Source organism: Vulpes vulpes, chromosome 2, assembly GCF_048418805.1.
Source record: "Vulpes vulpes isolate BD-2025 chromosome 2, VulVul3, whole genome shotgun sequence".
Classification (NCBI taxonomy): Eukaryota; Metazoa; Chordata; class Mammalia; order Carnivora; family Canidae; genus Vulpes; species Vulpes vulpes.
Window position 1 is genome coordinate 80,705,483 of NC_132781.1, and position 21,135 is coordinate 80,726,617.

A 21,135-nucleotide genomic window follows, 5' to 3' on the forward strand; every position below is an offset into this window, starting at 1 on the left:
GAGAGAAGTGTGGCTCTCCAAATTGGAGCTGAAATGCAGTTTGTAGATACATCTGGTTTCCCAAAAAGAGACACTACTTTTATATAATATTTGAATAGCTGGCCAAAGCCAGGGATGGTTGTGTGTTGGGTATCTCTGCTCCGGACACCTTAAAATGTTGTGAAAAGACAGAAATTCTCTGAATTGGAGGCCCCTACAGCTCTTACACTGATCACCTTTAGTTCTTACCTAATGTTACAGACAAATTCTGGAACTGCCACGCAAGAATCCCTATATGGAGATTTATAAAGTTTTCTGGAGGGAGGATTTCTTCTCTGATCATTTACTGGCTTCATAAGCGTGCTGACCTGTGCATTACACAGAGTTCTAAGCAGAGGACTCCACGTATTATCTAATGCTCTACTGTCACTTTGTTGACATTATTAATGATAATATAAATAAATATAAATATTAAGTATAATATAAATAAAAAGCAACATAAATTTGGTTTTTGAACAGGGGCCTTAATTTTGCAATTTACCAGGACACCCCAAATTATGTAGTCCATTCTGTTCCTGGGCTTTCCTGTGATTGGACCAACTTCAGTCTCTTATTTGCCCTCACTTACAATCCTATTGCCTGTAAAATCTTTCTTTGTAATTCAGAGAGTAAGTAGGTAATTATCAGCTCAACTTGAGACTGACTAGTTACCGATCTTTTTAAAGATTTTATTTGTTTTTTTTTGACAGAGGGAGCGAGAACACGAGTAGGGGAAGGGACAGAGGGAAGGAAGTGGGGAAGCAGACTGAGCAGGGAGCCCAAGTGGGGCCGGGTCCCAGGAGCCGGGGATCATGACCCGAACAGGAGGCAGATGCTTAACTGACACCCAACTTAACCACCCAACTTAACCAGCAGTTTTATAGTTTATCATATGTGCTAATGATAAGCATTGTAAAGGCATCACTTAATCCTTACAATAACCCCCAATACAGTAATTCACAGACAAAAAAACATACAGAGAAGTTCAGTAACTTGTGAAAGGCCACATAAGTACAGAATGATAAAGGCTGGATTTGAATCAGACTGTGCAACCACAGTGCTATGTGTGGGAAAAGTGTTTTACAGATGTGAGAGTACATATAAATTTGAATTATAATTATTCAACCATTCATAATTCTCAACAGATAATTACGTGGGACAAGATGTAGTTCTTTAAACATCAATGAAAAATGCCTGACAGATGAAGATGTGACAGCTGCAATGTTATATCTTACTTTCTTCTATGGAATGTGAATAATTAATTTATAATAAAATTTGGACCCCTCACTGCATTAAGAGGGTGGCCACAGTAGATATTTGTGATGAATGAATGAATGACAACAGGTTGTGTGCCCTCAGCTACCATTCAAACATCTTAGAACCAAGTAGTATGAATGCGTGAGTGTGAACGATAGGAGAGAATGACCTAGTAATAGGTATATGTAGGATATCAAAGCTTGGAGATTGGCAAGGACTTTGCCAAGAGATTTGAGGTTGTATTAAAAATGTTAAGTGTGGAATATATGTAATTATATAGAAAATATTAAACCCCCATCTTCATGAGTTTCATGAGTTTTCTGGCAGAAGGAGCTAGCTCTTACTTAACTTAGATAATTCATACAGTGTTGTATGTATTTACTTATTTTTGTTTGTGCATAGATTGGCAAGGCCTTGGGTTGTCTGTGTCCTTAACTATGTCTGTAAAGACTTTTTTTTTTTTTTTTTTTTACAAATGCCACAGTTGACTCATGTGTTTTACTTTGTCTCATTGATCTTCTCTTATGGGAAATAAAATAGTTGTCACATTTGTGTTCGAAGATGTTTATAGTTACGTAAGAGGCCCAGATCCTCACCCAGAGAGTCCCTGTCTTTAACTTCGTGTTCCTTCTTATCTTACCAGAACCCTCTCACGGATCTTCCTAAGTACATGAAGTGCTTTCAAAATAGTTTGCCCCAGACATCATTTGGACAAAATGTGACTTTTCCTGTAGGTTATCTAGAAGAGAGAATGGCTTTCATTATTCCATTCTGCTGATGTGGCCCGGACCTGGGTTGACTTTGTGGCACAACCAGGAATAGACACAGAGCATTCCCAATCCAAATGGACTCACAGTAAGGACAGATAAACTAACTTTGAAAGCAGATTCCCTGTTTTCTTTGAGAAGGTTTAATTTTTCTGTCAATCTTGGGGAAGCAGCTCTATTGCTACATCCAAGCAGATTCATCAAAATATTCTATAATGAATGAAGTAAATTTAGAGTGTTTAAAATGGAATAGTACCTTTGGCAGAATCATACACAAGAGAAGAATAGGTTACAGGATCAGAAAGACCCAGTTTCAATTTCAACTCTACAGCCTAACACTGTGTAACCTTGGATACTTTCTCACTCTCATTGAATCTGTCTCATCAGCTGTAAAATGGGAATAAAAAGGCTTTCTCAGGACTCCTGGGTGGCTCAGTGGTTGAGCATCTGCCTTTGACCCAAGGCGTGACCCTGGGGTCCCGGGATCGAGTCCCGCATCGGGCTCCCCGCAGGGAGCCTGCTTCTCCCTCTGCCTGTGTCTCTGCCTCTCTCTCTCTCTGTGTCTCTCATGAATAAATACGTAAAATCTTAAAAAAAAAAAAAGGCTTTCTCACAGGATCGTAAGAAGTTTAAGTCAAGTGGTGTAGATAAAGTACCTAGCAAACAGCCAGCCTCAAAGGTACTCCATGATCCTTTATCTATTTTCTTATCTTTGTGTTATATAATGTAAAACAATAAGTGGAAATGAAATTGAAAATATATTTTATATTAAGAGACAACTTGAATAGAAACAAATAATTATTTGGGCTTTTATTGTAAATTTATCTTGCCCTATCTTCTCTGAATTATATATTTTTCTTGCTGAAGGTACCAACACTGTTGACACAATAGTTGAATGTCAGCAGTATGGTGATTTCTGCTGTTTTCTCCGCTCTGGTGAAGTCTCGGGCTAAAAGCAATTGAGCATGCTTCAGGATAACTCAGGGTATACCTTTTAGAGGAAAGAGAGGACATCCCTTTTTTACTTTCAGCTGCTGCACTGTTAGTCCAGAGGGGAGTCCCAAGATAGGAATCAGTCCGGTGGAAGAAATAGGATGGGATGACTCTCTAGGCCCTGGTAAGTTTTAAGGAACAGATAATTAGCAACGATAGTTGAAAAAAAAAAAAACAATAGTTGCAATAATAGCCATCAACCTTATTGCCTCTGGGTCTCAGCTACCCCGGATTGTTCACACCTTGCTCAGTAAGGAACCTTTAGTGGGAAGATGTGTTCCATGTAATCTCCCCATTCACGCAGAAAATAACTATTAAATGTCTACTATTTGGTATCCTATGAATTTCCAGGGATGTGGACGCATAGTGGGAATTAACAAACAAGCAAACAGACAGACAGACAAGATTGTATGAGGTGGTCCTAATACCATAATGAAAATAAAACCAGATGGTGTCATTAAGGGACATAGGAGCACTTTGGACAGTATACTTGTGGGAACTTTTATGGTCCCCTGAGAAGGAAATCTCTTTTTTTTCTTTTGTGCGGCTCACATATAAGTTACCTAGTATCTTGTGTTTTTTCACATGATGTCTCAGTTTTCAGTAGTTTCTTTGGCTTAGGTGGGGGTGAATCAGCCTTTTGGTCATCTCATCACTTCAAGTATAGCTTATCATCAGGTTTATACACTTAATGTCTATACCCTGTAAGGCTGTGAGCCTTACAGAAAATAATGTAATATAAGACAAATGACAGCATGTGGTCAGTACCCATGGGTGTGTTATCTGTGGATAGAAATTCAGACCTTGTGACATATCATCACATACTTTTTAGTCTTTTCCTTTCCCAGGCCATTGGGGTTCTCTTCTTTAAGATCTGTTTTTAACATAGTAACCCCTTTTGTGTTAGCCTAGGGTGGCTCAAAATTGGAGTTATTCAGGAGACATGGGTTTGAAGATCTGGATTTTCCATAGAACGGCTCCGCAGAGCTGGGCAGATGTCTTAGACTTGCTACAGTTGAATTTCCTCATATGTAATATAGATGCAGTATCGCTTTACCAGGTTGTGAAAATGAGGTGATAGTGAACGAGAGCCTCTGAGTACCCGTTTTGGTGTCTGGCACAGGCTGGTTTTCAAGAAATGTTTTCCTGAGATTGAATTTTCCGAGGCGAATTCATATTTCTGATGGAGTAAAAGTCTTACTCTCAGCCCTTTTAAGTCAGCATCTCTGCTTGTAGGACAATATAGACAATCGGACCATTTTGAGGTTTGCTGTGTGTGTGATCTCCCTGCCTCTGCTGCCATCCCGTGCTGGAATGTGTTTTAACCTCCACTAAATGACTTGACTGTCCTATTCATGAAACTCGCCCAGAGCCCCCCACCCTAGGGCGCACGTGGGGCCAAATTCACATGTACACGTGTCTCTTTGTGTTCCGTCCGAATGTTTTCACTTGGATTTTCTTCTTCTGTAACTCTTTTCTCTCTCATTTTTGTATGTTGAGTTTGATGAGGCCCAAACAGGTGTGGTGCCCTGAAATTGTTGGCCGTGTCTATCCTAGGGCCTAGAGTGCAGAGAAATCCCACACGTCGTTGGTTGCCTTTGAGAGTGGAAATGATGTTTTGGTGCCTCCCCACTGAGCTCAGCACACATTGGGGCAGATTATAAAACCAATGCAAAGTGTGGCTCTTCATGAAGTGTGAGCCTGAGCTCATGGCTACAATCTGGCCATTTGGGGAAAAAGACTTCCTACAGGGTCTGGGCAGTTTCCAGAGAGGTTTGAAAGAGAAGTGGGATTAGGAAGTGCTCTTAGGAGGATCAGGAGCAAAGTCTCTGCAGTGACTGGTGACTGAAGTGAAGGAAGGAAGTAGAAGGGGAGGTTGGGAATCCCTCTGTGATAGGGTGTGTTTATTCTGTATTACAGATCAAAGGGTTAGCTCAGCCATTTTATCAGAGGTGCAGCCTTATTTCTTAACATTATTTTTATTAAAAATGAAAATAGCCTTAGGTTTGGAGAGGTTTTTCTCTTTATTTCTTTGGGAATTAGATAGTTATCAGAAGACATGCTTCCTTTCTTACTGAGTTCCTTCCTCTTCTTGCTTACCTCCCCCCTCTAGGGCAAAACTAGAATGAATATTCCCACTGCGTTTCCAAACCCTGAAGAATCTGCTTTTAACTAGTAGTTTACTTAAATACTAACCAAAATTTTAATTATCTCCTTCTTAAAGCAAAAGTAATAAATCTTTATACAAGCCAATAAGACAATACAGAATTTAAAAAGTAGAATAATCTCCTAAAATCCCATTACCTGCACTCATATTAATATTTTGATTTATGTGACGCCAACCATGCAAATTCATGGAACGAAAGAGAGAGAGAGGCTGTGGAGGTGGTAGTGCTTGGGGGAAGAGCCAACTATGAAACAAAATAAAACTGGAGGCTCTGAGCTGACCCTGGGTTATCGGCATGGACAGGATCGGAAACCCTTGTATTGTGGTGTATTTTTGAAAACAGGACCATAGTAGGCCAATTGTTTTGTGACTTGCCTTTTTTATTTACCATAAGCACCATTCTGCGTACCTGGATTGTCTTCTACAGCATCTTTCATGTGGGTAAATATCCCATTGTTTGAATTTCAAAGTCTTTTAAACCAATTCCCATTGGTGAATGTTTAGGTGATTAGTGTCTTTTAAACGTTTTAAACTGTGCAGAGATGAAGATCCATGTTCACAACCATGATTATTTCCTTAGGGTAAATATTTAGAAATATTAGTGTCAAAAGGTATGTATTTAAGGCTACACACACACACACACACACACACACACACACACATATATATAAATTTATATAAAATATATATAAATTTAAGGCTACATATATATAAATTTATATAAAAATATATATTTTTATATTTATAAATATATATTTAAATATATATTACAACTTTGCTCTGCCTAGCTGTGATCCAGAATGGTGCTTGCCGACTTATATGCCCATCAACTACGTGTGGGGAGTGTATTTTTTTATATATTTGCCCAGGACACAGATGCGACTCCTTTGTGACCATGAGTAGCTTGATTTCATTATCTTGTGCACAAATGCCCACACGCTTATTTGTACTTGTGTGTGTGTGTGTGTGTGTGTGTGTGTGTGTGTGTGTGTGGTCCTGTATCTGGAATCGTTCTTACAGGATGTGCTTTATCTTTTGAACATGTCAGTCTGTCATGTGGGGTGGGTTTGTCAATGCATCATCCTGGCGTGTCCGCTCCTAAGTCCGACTGTCTTGATGTCGCAGGTGCCTGTCTGAACATCACCCACAGCCAGTGCCAGCTGCTGCCCTACCACACCACCCCAACGCCTCTCTTCTCAATTGCCAACAACATGGACATGGAGAAGTTCCTCAAGTTCTTCCTGTACCTACATCGCCTCAGTTGCTACCAGCATATCATGCTTTTTGGCTGCAGCCTGGCCTTCCCCGAGTGCGTGGGCAACGGTGACAGGTATTTTGGAGTCAGGGTCCCTCAGTGATGAGTCAGGTGGTACACAGGTGTGAGAGCCATGAAGCCATCCCAAGCTCCCACCAGTTATTTTTGTTAAAGGAGAAAACATCCCATTGCAGTCGTAACCAGGTGTCATTCTTTCAAACTAGATGTTTTTTGTTTTTTGTTTTTTTGTCAATCCTGGGATAGTTTTATTTCTGGAAGAAAGTATTCAGGATGTGAGGCGGAGGCCACAGCTGGGAGCCTGAGCAGCTGCTTGAGTGAGGGTCTGGGCAAGGGTAGCAAGCTCCAGGAGCTTAGTGAGAAGACTTATCGAGGTGTAGACAGGTTAAGGGAACAAATCGATGATCCCACGAGAGGAGATGCAGTTCTAGTCCCCAAGACGTGGAGGGGTAGGGGGCCAACAGCCCTTGGAGAGGGTAGCGGCTCTGGGCAAAGGGTCCTCCAGCCACCAGGTGCTGCGACCCAAGGCAGGGGAGCACAGCTGCCACCGGCCCACCCTCTGGCCTAGGACAGGGAGAAATGAACCCCCTGATCTGGCTCTCCTCCTGCCCCCACCTGCCAGGGCCTCCCCCACCTGAACTCCCAGCCGTTGGGCAAGGGTGTGTTATTGATGTCAGCACAAGAGATGAGATCCCCGATCTCATCTAAATATCTCTGGGTCCAAAGTCCCAAACCTCATCCTCCAAATCAGGTATAGGTGAGATGCTGGGTGGTTCTCATGGTCAACACTGGAACCTAGAGCAGGGGTGGGGGTGAAGGGTAGACGCAGAGGAAGAACGGAGACTGTTGGGCAGGGTATCAAATAAGGTTAGAAAGAATGTTTGGGTGGAGGAAAGAACATGGGAGTGAGTGTGCTTGTAAGCTCATTTCTTTCTTTCTTTCTTTCTTTCTTTCTTTCTTTCTTTCTTTCTTTCTTTCTTCTTTCTTTCTTCTTTCTTTCTTTTTTTTTTTTTTGAGATTAAATTGGCATATAGCATAATCTGGGTTTTAGGTGTACCACATAGTGATTCAATATTTGTATATATTGCCAAACCATCACCACAATAAGTCTGTTTAACATCCATCAGCACACAGTTATAAATTTGCTGTTTCTTATTTGCTGTTTCGTTTGTGAGAACTTTTTTTGTTGTTGTTTAAAGATTTTATTTATTTATTTATGAGAGAGAGAGAGAAAGAGAGAGAGAGACAGAGGCACAGGCAGAGGGAGAAGCAGGCTCCATGCCGGAAGCCCGATGTGGGACTCAGTCCCGGGACCCCAAGATCATGCCCTGGGTCAAAGGCAGGCACTAAGCCGCTGAGCCACCCAGGGGTCCCCTTATAGTGAGAACTTTTAAAATCAACTCTCTTAGCAACTTTTGAATATGCAATACAATATTATTAACTCCAGTCACGATGCTTTATATTACATCTCCATGAATTATTGAGTCTATAACTGGAATTTTGTACTTTATGACCACCCTCGCCTTATTGAAACGGCACAATTTCAGTATTTCATTATTATATTGAAATAATAATTTCCAATAAGAGTAAATCGATGAAAGTATACGTTATGGAGTATTTTAAACTTACTAAGCATCCATTTAAAACATTTTCTTCAAAGCAAGTGTTAAATACATAATCACATAAAGCATCACTTATTTTCTGAATTAAAATGTTAGAGAGTTTTCAGAATAACAATGTCAGAATGAAATTCATTTTCAAGTGCGATTAGGCTCCATGTTATTTGTACTAATTTAAGTAGTGTGTAAAGTATGTTTTGAACAGGACGAAGGCATTTATCATTTTAAATGGGGGCCGGTCTGCATTGCCACAGAATAAAACGTGGGTAGAATAGAAACAGTAGATTCTTGATTGTAGAAGTAAAGAACTATGTGCAGATAGTGCTTGCAGGAAAACATTTTACTAGAAAGAATCATATGTGGAGCATGTTTTCATGGTAACAAGAGAGAAACAGTGGCAGTATAACATGGTGGTTGCAATATTTTTCTAGAGCTGCTGTAACAAATTACTACAAGCTGGGTGGCTTAGTTCTCTCACAGTTCTAGAAACTGGAAGTCTAAAATCTGACAGGGCCCTGCTCTCTCTGGGGGTTTCGAGGGGGGAGAAATCATTCTGTTCCTATACCAGCTCCTGCTGGTTTCAGTCTTTCCCTAACCTGTGGCCACAGCACTCCAGACTCTCCCCCCGTCTTCACGTAGCCTTCTCTGTGCACCTCTCTCCTCTTGTGAGGACACTTGTCATCCGTCCAGGTAGCTCAAGATGATCCCATCATCCTAAGGTTCTTAATTTAACTATGCTCACAAAGAAGACCTTTTTTCCCAAATAAGGTAATATTAACAGATTCCAGAAGTTAGAACATGGACACATCATTTTGGGCTCCCCCCCCCCCATTCAACACACGGCAGTGGCCAGGAAGGCAGGCTAAGGAGCCACATGTCTCAGCCTTCTCATCTGTAAAATGGAGATAATAGTCAAACCTCCTTTGCAAAAAAGTTTTTCTTCTTAAATAAAATTTGTTTTTCTCTTGACCTGGTTCATCCTGAAAAATGCTCTCATGGGAGTGTTTTTCATTTTTTGTTATGGTGCTTATAATTTATAGTCACCTTTCAGGTATATTTTGGGGGCTTATCCTATTTTTTTATTATTACATGTATTATTATGTTTAATTTTATAATTATGCTTTCAAACCAGGGCTTCCTGCTATCAGTTAGTGTGTGAGTGGAAACTGCAAACTAAATTTAATAAGCAAATAAGTTCGTAAAGGTAAAATGTATTGTAGAAAATAGTTCAAATATAGTTTTCTTATATTTCACTATTTTGGATCATCCACTATACTAATTTTCTCTAACTATTCAAATAATGGAGGATTGCCTATATTCCATCCCAGATAAAAGCTATTTAGTAATATTTGAAATTTAGAAAAAAATAAAATAAAATTTAGTTTAAAAAGATCTAGTGGGATGTGTAAATTGTATGGTTTTTAACCTTTCCCCTTTGAGGCCTCATATGCTCATTAACTACATTATAGAACAATGAGCTTTGAGTTTCTATTTAGGCTAGGCTTGCTGTTAATAAATATGTGTAACACAAGCTAATTGAAGTGGTATATAATTTATATGGATTCAACGAAACTTATCTCAGACTATAGAGATTTCACTGATAAACAATTTGGATAGCCATAAACATATACGGGTTAGAAGGAGTAGCTTAAAAATATGAGCAAGAACTAGAGAGAAATCCACAATTCCTGGGCCAGGAGATTCAGTTGTTTCTGGATGGCTTTTTTGATAAATACAATGAAGATCTCTGTTTGGAAGCGAAAACAGGCATTGCATACACATGCTTTTGATGTGTAGTTATCACTCACACCCACCTATAACATTATCAAAGCCGAAGGGGGGTCAGTGTGGCTTCGAAGGTCCAATTTTGCTTCTAGAAGACACCCAGGAGATCTGCTGATGTGGGGTGACAGTCACCCCACTCACATCTTATAATACTTTGTGCTCACGAGATGAGTCCTTAACATTAAAAACTTGACATGTTTGCTATTGATTTTTTTTCTCTCTGGACTATTGATTTGTCACTAGGTCCTTCACAGAAATTCTTAATATCTGCGGAAATGAAATAAAAATTATTTATTTAGCCAGATTCCTTGAGATTAAAGATTCTATTTCAAACCTAAGAACTCTAGGACAACTTTCTGTAGTGTACTTAATCCCTGTGGGATTGTGATAGAGATCAAATGAGTTTCTTCAAAGGAGCTTCTTCAACAATGCTATGCTTTTTTTCCCAAATAAGTCTGTTCATTGGAAATCAGAAAGTTTAACCTGGCAACTACAGAGAAAGCACTTGAAAGTTTGAGGGGAGATGAGACCTGATTCAAATTGTAGCTCTGCCAAATTGCCAACTGACCCAGGAATTGCCAATGTCTCTTATAAGACCTTGGGCGTTTTAGTTAGCCTTACTGACCTGCAGTTTACTCATCACTAGAATGAGAGTGGTAATACCTCTTTCATAGACTGTGTTTGTTTGTGTTAAACAGAATAATTTATATAAAATGCCCATGCCTGGTCTACACTATATGGCACAGAGTAACTTCTCCATGAATAGCAACTTAACTATTATTTATATAATAGTCAACAATGATATGTGATTATCTGGGAGGGTTAGTATAAACTTCATCACTTCTTTTAGAGATGCAAGATTTGCATTTTTTTTCCCCTCATTTTTCCCACCTTTTAACCCTGATGAGTCATGTCGAGCATCGTGTTTCATGTGTCTGCTGGCCATCTGTAGGTCTCTTTGGAAAAATACCTATTCAGGTCCTCTCCCCATTCTTTAATTAGATTTTTTTTTTCGGTGTTGAATTGTAGAAGTTCTTTATATATTTTTGGATATTAACCCCTTATGAGATGTATCACTTACAAATATCCTCTCCCATTCATTATCTTCTCCCTTTTTGTTTTATTGATAGTTTCTTTCACTGTGCAAAAGCTTTTTATTTTGTTAGAGTCTCAATAGTTTAGTTTTGCTTTTGTTTCCCTTGCCAGAGGAGACATATCAAGGAAAATGTTTCTAAGACCAATAACAAAGAAATTACTACTTATATTTTCTTCTAGGAAATTTATGGTTTCAGGTCTCACATTTAAGTCTTTAATCCATTTTGAGTTAAGATTGATTGATTGATTGATTTTAGAGAGAGCTAGATCAAGAGAGTGAGCCTGTAGTTTTCTTCTTTTGTGGTGTCTTTGTCTAGTTTTTGCTTCTAAAATTTTGATAATAAACCAAGATTGGGATTCTGCTATGTTGCTAACTTCCATTCACTTTATAGTCATCTTTTAAGCTTTTGCTTTTGCTAAAATCTTGGTAGGCAAATAAAAGTTCTAGGCCCATTTTTGTTTCAGTCCCTAGGGAAAAAGAAAAAAAAATGTTAAAAGAAACAAGTGGTATTAAAAATTGCCTTTTGGAAGGCACATTTTGCTCATTTCTTACAAATACCTTAGACTTCCTTTTAGGAGCAGCAGAGTTCCCTAGGAAAAAATGAGCCCATACTCCAGTTCCCATTTTTAAAGTTACCATAAAAGTTTCCTATCATTTCAAATACACAGATGACACGGTCTTCCTATTCTGACTCCCTCATATCCCTAGGGATGACCATATTACTGAGTGGGCTCTAGGTGAATAATCAAGATGGGCACCCAAATTATCACTGGAATGATTAAGAAATATTTGCTATAGGGATCCCTGGGTGGCGCAGCAGTTTAGCGCCTGTCTTTGGCCCAGGGCGCGATCCTGGAGACCCGGGATCGAATCCCACATCGGGCTCCCGGTGCATGGAGCCTGCTTCTCCCTCTGCCTGTGTCTCTGCCTCTCTCTCTCTCTCTGTGTGACTATCATAAATAAATAAAATTTAAAAAAAAAGAAATATTTGCTATACTAGAATTCTAAAGCCTCTCCCCCATCATCCAATTTATACTCACAGTTTCTACTACTGAACAGCATTGTATTGCCACACCATTTCTGAATTAAGTTTTGCTGTCAATGTTTTAATAAATAAGAAAGCAACATTCATCTGATTCTAATATAATTTTGGAGGGCTTACTGTGTTCTTAAATGTGTTATTTTATAAGACAGCATGGGCCAATCTCCTATGTAAATGCAACCCTGATATCTTTGTAAAAGCTAATTGGAAAATATAGCTTGCTTTAAAACAATTTATCATATAAAGTCAGCATAAGCTTATTTTATTATTTTTTTCTAAATGGAGAATAATTATATACTGCTAACATATTTTATTCAAGATTTTATTTATGTCCCAAGAGCTCTATTGTGTCACATTTGGGAATGAATAGAAACATTAGAGAATTAACGTTTTTTTCATAATTATAATTTTTAAAATGTATATAGGTCAGCAGTCAAATAAATATAAGCTTTGCTATTACCGACTAAATATTCTAAAAGCCATTTTTGAGTTTTTCCCTGAGTTTTTCAACTCACTTGGAAGCAGCAGGCTTTTTTAGCCAAACCAATGCTGACTACTTGGCTGTTAAGATGGTGAATTATATGGCTGTTTCTGTTTCATCCTCAGTTAATCTAATCTACCCTGCTTTTTTGGCATTATACATAAAGTATTAAATGATAAGTAAAGTTCCATTTTATGAGCCAAAATGGCTCCATGTGTGGGTAAGATATAGTCAGATCACTCGTATTACTTGTATTTTACAAAGACGTAAAGCTAGAGAATCAGGTCACCACAGCTCAGCTCTCTGACAGCGCTCTATCTTTTTAGATAGATGTGTGCTTCTGACACACATCACTGATGGCGAATCAAGCACACACATTGTATCAAGCTCAGAGGAGTCATTTGTTTACTTTTCTCCTCAATAATTCATTGGTATTATGTGGATGTGACTAGAATTTAGATTTAATACTTCTGATTCCGTTCATTTGAAGATCCATATGTAAGGCATCATTTCATGATGTACAAAAATCAAAACAGCTGCAAAAATAATTTAACAATTGCAAGTTTCTTTTGTGACTTGTTAATCCTCTATCCCATGGGCCCTGGTAGGATGCCAAATATTAATGAGAATCAGGAATGTGTCGGTTACAAGTTGTGTGGAATTTTATATTCCCTTTCAGGGGTGGTTGTGTGGTTTTACATTATTCACACTCATCTTAATTCAAGCTGTGTTTATCCTTAATCCTTGCTGGTATTTCCTTGTTTTTCTATTTTAAGGGCGACCCCCTACTATCGGCATATAAGCGAGACACTCGATCTGTAGAGGTTTCATCTGTAGCAATTTTACTGACATTTTCCTCTTACATGAGAATTATTTCAAGATTGAACAGCACGCGTAAAATTTGCTGACCTAATGGGGAGCAAATCACATGAGCAGGGTTGGCATGAGCTCTTGTATAATCCATAGAAATTGAGAGTTAGGTAGTGATGGCTCTGCTCCCAACTTATGGACGGCTTTATTCCAAGCAGGCCACTGAATCATCCCCTGCATGTGATTCATTTATTTTTTTCGACAAATATTTACTGACTGTATACACTAGGCATATAGCCGCAAACAAAAGAGATCCTTGGCCTTATGGAACTTTAATTATGTTGAAGGAAAATAAGCAATAAGCAAATGAATGGGTAACAAATTTAAAATTTTTTTTAAATAAATAAATAGTAGCATATCAGACAGTGATATGTGCAATGGAAAAAATTCCAGCAAGGAATTGGAGAGCATTGGGAAAGTGGGGGTGTGGTGGCAAGATATGCAATTTTAAGCAGAGTGTTGCTCAAGGAAACTTCGCTGAGATCTGTGAGGACATGAGAAACCAGGAGATGAGGGAGACCTGGACATCTGTTGGTGTTTCCAATTTATTTATGCCTTTAGCAAGGATTTATTGGCACCTACAATGTGCCAGGTGCATAGTCTGTTGCCGGGCATGTGGAAATGAATAAGATACAGTTCTGCCTTCAAGGAACTGAGCATAATGGGGGACCAGACGTGAAAATAATTAAATTGTTGTGCAATGTGATCAGTTTACAAAGTGTGGGGGTAACAGAAAGACTGAAGAAGAACTCTTTTCCATCTGGCATTATTAGGGAAGGCTACTCCTGGGGAGAAAGTAACAGCTGAATTGGTTTTGGAGGGGAACTAGAAGTTTGCCATGTGGGCGAGGTTGAAAGAGGAAGGCGTTGCAGGTGGAGTAACAGCCTACATCTATCCTATGTTAGGGGAACTACAACTAGTTTAATTTTACTCGGGTATAAAATGGGGAGATTTTAAGCCTATGTTAGGGAATTCTAAGAAGTAAAATTAACAACACTTACTGACTAATTGCATATGAATGGTGAGGTTGAGGGTGAGGCAAAGGTTTTTGGGCTTGGGTAGTTAGTATTACCACCAAGAAGATCATGTATCTCAAAGGAGAAGGGGTGGCTGTAGTGGTGCATTGAGCTAATATTGACATAATGTCTTTATCTGAGAAGTACATGACAGTACTTTCCCTTTCAGAGGAGTTAAGAACATTTTTTTCTTCTGTAAGAGATGATGTGATTTATACTTTTATCTAGTGGTTTGCTAGGGAACTGACTGCCTGAAAAATAAAAACCAAACCAAACCGAAACAAATCAATCATTTGTAGTATTTGCTGATTTCTGTGTTATAACACTCTTACTCTTACAATCTACTCCCACAGCACTGTGTTTTATCCCTTGACAAGTAATTGTTGAGCTCTCACTAGATCCAGAACACACAGCAATATGCTGGTTATTTCTCATTTACTTTTCGATATCCACTTCCCACCATCCCCCACCTCCCTCTTCTCCACGGGGCGGGGGCGGGGGGGTGTCTCAATAATGGCTACTTTCTACCTTCCTGTGGGGCTCAGCCTATGGGAGCCACCAACATGACGTCAGAGTATGGGAAGAGAGGTTATGTAGTCATCCCCTACTTCTTTCTTTCCCAGATTGCATGGGTTGCTGCATCCCACCAGGAGAGGCTGTGGCTCCTACCAGCCTTCTCCATATGGCTTTCTCTAAGTTCCAATAACTGCTCCTTAAGATTGAGATGCTAACAGAACCTGTCCCAGAATACTGCACTACTCCTTGTTGGTTTTGCTAAACCCGGCCAGTACGTTTGCTAAGTGGCCTTTTCATTAAACGCTCTGCAGTGATCCTACTTCAGCAGGTCATTTCTTTCCTGATGGAACCGTGGCTATTACAAATGAAAAATCAGACAGATATAGTCCTTGTTTTTAAAGAGCTTCAGGCCAGTGTGACCAAAAATACCCTAACATATCCTATTATTTCTCTTCTGATGCGGGACAATGACATACAAATATTCTCTTGTACGCTTTTCTATCTTCATGTCTGGTGAAGCTGGGAACCAAGGAAATGCCTTTCTTACTGTCATACCCCATCTAAACCACATCTCTTATGAGGTCTCTTGAGGCCAACAGAATGTGCTGGCATAGGAAATTGATGCTGCTGATCCATCAAAGAGAAAACAAGGCGTCTCTTATTTTTGTGTTTTCCAGCAGTGGTGATGAAATCATGCTCTTGTGTCAGTTGTGGACTTATTCCTGTGTTACCTGTGGCTCATGTTTATGAAAAGAGGCCAGCTAGGTGATGCATTTTGGAGCCCTGGGCTGGAGTCATGATATCCAACTATGAGATCTCCTTTTTAGGCTTCGGTTTCCCCAGGAGGAAATAGGAGTCAGTTATCTTGCAAGACCTTTCCAGCATTAACATTCTTTTCATGACTAAGGTCTGCAGCTCTGGGAGCTGCCTGTGACTATGACTTTGTGAGCATTGTCTACGAATAGCTCAGCCTAACAAAGAAAATTTCAGAATATGTTTTTTTAAAAAAATTATTATATGAGTCTCATCAATGACCACATCTAATTCAGTTGCATGTGTCTGACCCAGTAATATATCAAAGAAAAATATATTAGTTACCCACTAGTGTGTGACAAATTACCACGAATTTAGCAGCTTACAACAATGCACATCTAGCTCTATTTGTGCCTAGCAGAGCCATGGCTCATGGTCCCAAGAAGCATCTGAAGCATGTAGCAGTTCCAAAGCATTGGATCCTGGATAAACTGACGGGGTGTGCTTGCTCCTTGTCGTCTCCTGGTCTCCTTGAACTGAAAGAATGTCTTCCTCTCATCATTTTCTTAAGGAACAGACCTAAGTATGCCCTAATAGGAAATGAAGTAAAGAAGATCCATATACGGCATTTTATTAAGATTGATGGCAAGGTCCAAACCTACCCAGCAGAGTAGGTTATATCAGCATTGGTGAAATTGGGGAGAATTCCCATCAGATCTGTGACACTCAGGGTTCCTTTGCTGTTCATTGGACTACACCCAAGGGGGCCAAGTATAGGTTGTGCAAAGTGAGCAAGATCTTGGGGAAGGAGGGATTCCTCATCTGGTGACCCGTGATGCTCATGTCATCTCCTATCCTGATCCCCTCATCAAAGTGAATGACACCATTCAGACCGATTTGGAGACTGCAAAAGTTACTGGTTTCATCAAATTTGACACTGGTTAATCTGTGTATGATGACCAAAGGGGCTAACCTGGGAAAACTGATGTGATTACCAACAGAGAGACACCCTGGTTCTATTGATGTAGTTCACATGAAAGATGCCAATGGTAATAGCCTTGCCACCTGGCTCTCTGACATGTTTGTTGTTGGCAAAGGCAACAAACCATGGATTTCTCTTCCCTGTGGAGAGAATATCTGCCTCACCATTGCAGAAGAGAGAGACAAGAGACTGGTGGCCAAACAGAGCAGTGGGTAAAGGGTCTCTAGATGACATGATTGGAAGTCTTTATACTTAATTAAAGATAATGCAGCATGATTAAAATAAATAAATAGATAAATAAAGCAAACAGTACACATCTATTATCCCATAGTTTCTGAGGATCTGCAATCCGGGAATGACTTATGTGGGTACTCTGCTTTAGGGTCTGTCATATGGCTACAATCAAGATATAAGCCAGGACTGGGGTCTTATCTGAATCATATTGGAGGAATTTTAGGTCCTCAGGAGTTGTTGGACCCAGGGTCTGTTTCTAGCTGACTATTGACCAGACACTACTCTTAAGCCATGTGAGCTCTGCAATATGGCAACTTGCTTCATCAAATCCAGTAAGGGAGAGAGTCTACTAGCAATAGAGAAGTCATAATCTTATGTATCCTAGTGATGGAAATGACATCCCATCATTTTGTATTGGTTGCAAGCAAGTTACGCTGACCAACACTCAAGGGGAGGAAGGGGCTTACACAGGGCATGAATATCAGGAGGTGGGTATCATTGGGACCATCTTAGAGTCTGCCGGCCACAGAGACTTTTTTTTAATGGTAAAAGAATTTTAAATCCCAAGCTCTTCTAATATATTCAAAAATGAGTTTATTTGCCAAAAATAAAAAGTGACAACTAAATGCGATGTGAGATCCTGAATGGAGATCCTGGGTATATTTGGATAGAGTTCTTTGTTAAGGTATTGTACCAATATTAATGTTCTAGTTCTGATAATTATACTGTAGTTACATAAGATGTTTGCCTTGGGGGAGTCTAGATGGAGGATATATGGAAACTTTCTGTAATGTTTTTATAACTTGTCTCTAAGTAAAAAGGTAGGTCAAAGTAAAAAATTAGAAAGAATGATTTGTAAATTTAAAAATCCATAGCTGTATAAGCCTCCTTTGTGGCCACAGCTTATTCAGTAATTAACATTATATCTTTATTGGAACTTTTTTTTGCAGAAAACATATATAAATTTGGGGAGAAATAGGAAGATGTTGGTCAAAGGGCACAGTAAAGAAAACAAAAACCTGTAATTTTTTTGTAAACAAAGCAAACAATTTTGGTAGATAAATTTGCTAAAGATTATGTACATATATATAGTGGAATATTACTCAGCTATAAAAAGAATGAAATCTTGCCATTTGCAGTGATGTGGATGGAACTAGAGTGTGAACTAGAGTGGAACTAGAGTGTTTTATGCTAATCGAAATAAGTCCATCAGAGAAAGACAAATACAATATGATTTCTTTCACTCATATGTGGAATTTAAGAAATGAAACAGAGGAACATAGGGGAAGGGAAGGAAAAATAAAATAAGATACAAACAGAGAGGGAAGCAAATCATGAGAGACTCTTAACTGTAGGAAACAAACTGAGGGTTGCTGGAGGGAAGGTGGGTAGGGGGAAGGGGTAATTGAGTAGGGGCCATTAAGAAGGGCACGTTGATGTGATGAACACTGGGTGTTCGGTGCAAATGACGAATCACGAAATTCTACCCCTGAAACTAATAATACACTCTATGTTAACTAAATTGAATTTAAATTTAAAATTTTTTTAAAAAATTATATAGGTAAAATCTACCACTTTTTTTTGTTAATTATTTTAGAATGTCCTTCCCAGTGAAAATACCATAGAAGCCTCACTTTCACTATATAGTAGTATTATTTATATATTTATTTATATGTATTTGTTTCAACAAATAATTTACAGAGATGATGTAACAGTTTTCTGCTTGAACTTTAGTTGAAATGCGTTAGGGATTTCTGCACACCACCAAATGCATTTCACACATCAATTTAAAATAATCACCAGTTCTAAAATAAGATTCTGATAGCCAAATTCAACTCTCTCCCTGTACGGAGCACTGTTTTCAGATGTCAGTTAGCTTGCTGCTTGGATATAGACACTCACGTTCCAAAATAGCATGATCTGTCTCACCACACTGCTCCATGTGATGAAAAGCCAAATACTTCAACCCCTCATTGGCAGTTGGATTTCATGCGAAGCAAGAACAAATGGCTCCTCGTTTTGCTCACTGTTTGAAAGGGCTGCTTGTTATAAATACTCTATCACTATTTCACATGTCCTGGTCCAGCAATTTGAAGCTTATGGGTCTCGGTTGGTTACACCTCTTAAGAGAGCTATTTGGAAACACTCTAGACATTTTTCTTACACCCTATTTTTAGAATGGAAGGCCTAATGGTGTTTTAATGTCTCTATATATTCCCAGAACAAATCTCAAGAAAAAAATGTCTGTTACCTTCTGAAATTTAGCAAAGCTGGTCGGATTATCACTGCTCCTCTGAGAAGTATTGTGTTAAAGAATGAGTTTTGATTTACAGAATGTTAGCGATAAAAATTAGACCACAGAAAGTCAGCTCCTTCAAACCTCTCCCTTTTCAAATGAGGAAAGTGTGAGTTTTAGTGGGAATGAACTATTGGCCCAAGATCAGACAGTGTCCTCACGGGCCATATGGAAGCTTTAGAATGGTGGTAGACTTAGGCTTTCCTGCAGAAGATGATCATGGTAAGAGTCAGCTAACAGTCCGTTTCTGAGATAAGATTCAGCTTTAGAACATGAAAATAGTCTGCTGGGCACTTGTGTAAAACTTTATTGCTCTTGTTATAGAAGATTCTGAGAAAAGATGTGGAGTCATCCAAAAATATATGGAATCAGAAGTGAGGAAAGGTCCAGAAACTTCTTTGGAGAATTGGGCTCTGTGTGTTAGACAGCTTCTCAGGGATCTTTCCCCCCACCCCCACTATGCTGGACGAATGTTTCCCCTATAAATGGCACCTGGCATTCCATCAATTAGACATTCCTTCGCTCCAGCAAACAATCTTATTCTAATGATGTAAAGCCTTGGGGAGGGCTAAGTGTCCATCTGTTATTATGAATTACTCTCTGTTATTTTCATCTTTCTTCTTCTTTGGCAGCCTAATTGGGTTCTGATCACTTGGGGAATGTAGTTTTGATTATAGGAAGGGAGGAAAATGTCTCCGAGCCAGTAATGCTCTGGAGGAGGTGGTCGTCTAAGTGGGGTGCTGCAGTGGGGGTGGCCAGGATGGTGTCAGAAACTGGGACCCAGGTCAGGGATTAGAAGGCAAAGGAAGAATGCTGAAGAGAAACCCAACTTGCTGGTAGCTTTACTATGGGCTGTCTCACGCGTGGGAAAGAAGGAGAAATGACTTCACTCTTCCCTGATGTTCCTTAGCCCCTTTGGCAACTAAGGATTCATTGCAGGTTAACAAGTTTGTGGAATGAAGGGAGAACACAGCCCTGTGTATATGGTTGGTCCACTAGGGAAAGTGCATACAGGCATGCCTTGTTTAATTGCACTTTATTTATTGTGCTTCACGGGTGTTGCAGTTTTTACAGATTGGAGGTCTGTGGCCACCCTGTGTCAAGCAAGTCTATCAGTGCCATTTTTGCCAACAGCATTTACTCATGTCATATCTCTGTGTCACATTGGTGGTTCTTGCAGTATTTCAAACCTGTTCATCTGTATTATATTTGTTATGATAATCTGTCATCAGGGATGTTTGATATACTGTTGTTGTTTTGGAGTGCTATGAGCTGCAGTCATATAAGAGGGTGAACTTAATCAGTAAGGGCTGTGTGTTCCCCTGGCCATCAGCCTCCTTATCCTCAGTCCCCTCTATTCCCTGAGACACAAAAATACTAAAATTAGGCCAATTAATAACCCTATAAGGGCCTCTAAGTGTTCAGGTGAAAGGAAGAGGCACATGTTTCTCACCTTAAATCAAAACTAGAAATGATTAAGCTTAGTAAGGAAGGTGTGTCAAAAGCTAAGATAGGCCAAGAGCTAGGACTCTTGTGCCAAACACTCAAAATTGTGAATGCAAAGGAAAAGATCTAAGGAAATTAAAAATGCTATTCCGGAGAGCACATGAATGATAATAAAGCAGAACAGCCTTGTTGTTGATATGGAGACAGTTTGAGTGGTCTGGATAGAAGATCAAACCAGCCACAACATCCCCCTAAGCCAAAGCCTAATCCTAAAGCCTAAAGCTAGGCCCTAATTCTCTTCAATTCTGTGAAGACTGAGAGTAAAACATGCAGAAGAAAAGTTTGAAGCTATCAGAGGTTTAAGAAAAGAAGCCATCTCTAAATGTAAAAATGCAAGGTGAAGCAGCCAGTGCTGATGTAGAAGCTGCAGCAAGTTACCCCAATGTAGCTAAGATAACGAATCAAGGTGGCTACACTGAACAACAGATTTTCGATGTAGATGAAACAGCCTCCTCTTGGAAGAA

At 39.3% G+C, this 21,135-nt stretch overlaps 1 protein-coding gene and 1 pseudogene across 20 annotated transcripts in view; both read left to right on the forward strand.

Annotated features, from left to right (window-relative positions):
- CORIN (corin, serine peptidase) overlaps nucleotides 1-21,135 on the forward strand; it is a 227,330-nt gene that overhangs the window by 62,511 nt on the left and 143,684 nt on the right. For all 20 annotated transcript variants that reach the window (XM_072749068.1, XM_072749058.1, XM_072749067.1 and 17 more), the window contains one exon: nucleotides 6,328-6,532. In XM_072749068.1, the coding sequence (XP_072605169.1) occupies nucleotides 6,328-6,532 (205 nt within the window). The remainder of the gene's footprint in view (nucleotides 1-6,327; nucleotides 6,533-21,135) is intronic.
- Nucleotides 16,079-16,851, forward strand: LOC112933342 (small ribosomal subunit protein eS4, X isoform-like; annotated as a pseudogene).